General features: G+C 56.3%; 1 protein-coding gene across 1 annotated transcript; it reads left to right on the top strand.

The window, feature by feature from the left end:
- The first annotated feature begins 617 nt into the window (after positions 1-617).
- On the top strand, positions 618-2,197 carry LOC123120799 (zinc finger protein CO3). The gene is made up of 2 exons (XM_044540793.1): positions 618-1,444; positions 1,679-2,197. The coding sequence occupies exons 1-2, from the start codon at positions 821-823 to the stop codon at positions 2,030-2,032; spliced, it is 978 nt and encodes a 325-aa protein (XP_044396728.1). The 5' UTR covers positions 618-820; the 3' UTR covers positions 2,033-2,197.
- Positions 2,198-2,380: the final 183 nt, after the last annotated feature.

The raw sequence follows: 2,380 nt of genomic DNA, 5'->3' as shown, positions 1-2,380 counted from the left end.
TTCTGAAAAATAATTTAAAAAATGTATTATTTAAAAAAAATAGCTGGAGTTGGTGGGGGTTGTAGTTGTTCTCTGGCACTTATGTATCTTGCCTCGGGTGCATGTATGGTGTTGTGTTGTGTCGAGTTGTAAGTTGATCGTTGCTTTATCTATAAAACGGAGCAGAAGCCTTTTTTGAAAAAAACTGTGACCGTCCCTAAATCGGTGCCCACTTCCTTCTTCGGAATGCTCATCTTCAAACACACTTTCACCATCACCCAACCGAAATTCTGACATTTGATCTATAATTGCATTGCATATCTTTTTGGCAATTTATAAAGACATTTTTTTAGAATGCAATTTATAAAGACTGACATGGCATTGCGTGCACAACCAGCCTTGACAATCGGAACTTGCAGATAAGATTTGACTAGTCCGCCATGGGAGACCGGGCATAGAGACGTGTCGAAGGTGCAAGGCAGCATTGGCCAGGAGCAGCAACCCGTTATCCTATGGGGCCCACCAAGCCCTCTAGCCGGTCCCACCGTGAGCACGCCAGGCCACAAGATAAGGGACCAGGCTCTCTCAGCCGTTCGAACCCCGCGAACGTGTCGCCGCCGGGATTCTCCCGCCGACGTCCCCCCATGCAGACTTGTCTAACTCTCGTCCACAAGACGAAAACCCAACCAGATCAAAACACAAGGCCGCACGCTGCACCCTGCGCTCCAGCTTGTTCACTGCGCGTGACAGAGCCGACGGAGGTGAGTGGGATAGAGGATAAGCGTATATATAGCCCGCCTGAGCGGTGGGTGAACTGGACCGATCGACCTCGCGCGCGGCGATGATCAAGGCCGAGCCGGAGCTCCGTGGCCAGCTGCGCGGCGGCGGCGGCATGCTGCAGCAGCGCTGCGACTCGTGCCGGTCGGCGCCGTGCGCGTTCTACTGCCGGGCCGACTCGGCGGCGCTCTGCGCCGCGTGCGACGCGGACGTGCACTCGGCCAACACGCTGGCCAGCCGCCACCGCCGCGTCCCGATGGGCGCCGTGGCCCCGGCCTCCCCTGCCGGAGGCGCCTTCGTCGTCCGGCCCGGCGGCGTCAACTCCTCCTGGCCCATCCGTGAGGGCCGGAGGTCCTACTACGACGACGGCGAGGGAGAGGAGGAGGAGGAGGAAGCGACGTCGTGGCTGCTGCTGGACCCGCTCCGGGGCCCGGAGGGGGATGCGCCGGCGTTCGGCGACGCGCTCGTCGCTGACTTCCTTGACCTCGGACGAGCAGGCGAGAAGGACGCGTCGAGCAAGGAGTACCGCGGCCACGGGATGGAGAGCAACGAGGGCAGCCACGAGCTCGTTGTGCCCGGCGAGCCGGTGGCGCAGCTGCATGAGCGGCAGGGCTTCACGGCGGAGATGCCGTACGATGCACAAAATTCTAACCATGGGTACGGATTTGGCGCAACATTCCAACGCAGCGTGAGTTACTTGCATGAATTCTGTGGACTTGATCTCTATCTAGCAACTGTTGGTCCTCGGCTCCTAGCTACAAGCCTATAAGATCTCCACATAGCTGTTAATAATTTCTAGATATGCAAAACCTTGATCTCAATTCCCTTCTAATGCCACAGTACGTAACCAAAGATCGACCTAGAGTGCTTGATCTCCATGCATGTCCATCTTATCGTACTTCTCTCGTCTTGTTATTTCCAGCTTTCAATGTCATCATCACCGGACAACAGTAGCACCGTCCAGGATGTGACCAGCTCGTACATGAGGCGCAGCGAGAGCAGCGTCGACCTCTTCTCAGCGGCGGCGCACATGTCGCCGCAGTTCATGGGCATGGCGATGGACAGGGAGGCCAGGGTGCACCGGTACAGGGAGAAGAGGAAGATGAGGCGGTTCGAGAAGACCATCAGGTACGCGTCGCGGAAGGCCTACGCCGAGACCAGGCCACGGATCAAGGGGCGATTCGCCAAGCGCGCCGACGCCGACCTCGAGGTGGACCAGTACTTCTCCGCAGCCGCGCTGTCCGACTCCAGCTGCGGCGTTGTGCCGACTTTCTAGGCCGGCTCGGTGGAGAGACCATGAGCGTTCCTCCTTCCATAGTCGATCGACGCCTACATGTTGGCTCGCTCTCCTTAATTTGCCGAATATTCAGAAATTTATTGGAGGCGTCAAAGCTTCACCTGTAAATATATGAAAGATGCCGGATAGATCTTTCTTCTTCTACCTAAAAAGCTAATGAACTGACGTCATATAACAAGCAAATTCGCACGAACGCTTTGGTTGTCGTTGGATGAGGCGCACGGATCTTGAAGCAAGCCCGTCGCCACATCAGGTCCAAAGATCGTTCGCTGAAACTAGGCTTCAGAACGCAATCCCAATTACTCCTCGCCGCTCTCGCCTCTGTTC

The sequence above is a fragment of the Triticum aestivum genome, chromosome 5D, assembly GCF_018294505.1.
Source record: "Triticum aestivum cultivar Chinese Spring chromosome 5D, IWGSC CS RefSeq v2.1, whole genome shotgun sequence".
Lineage (NCBI taxonomy): Eukaryota > Viridiplantae > Streptophyta > Magnoliopsida > Poales > Poaceae > Triticum > Triticum aestivum.
The sequence above is the reverse complement of the archived record's forward strand: the minus strand, read 5'-3'. Positions and strand labels throughout refer to the sequence as shown.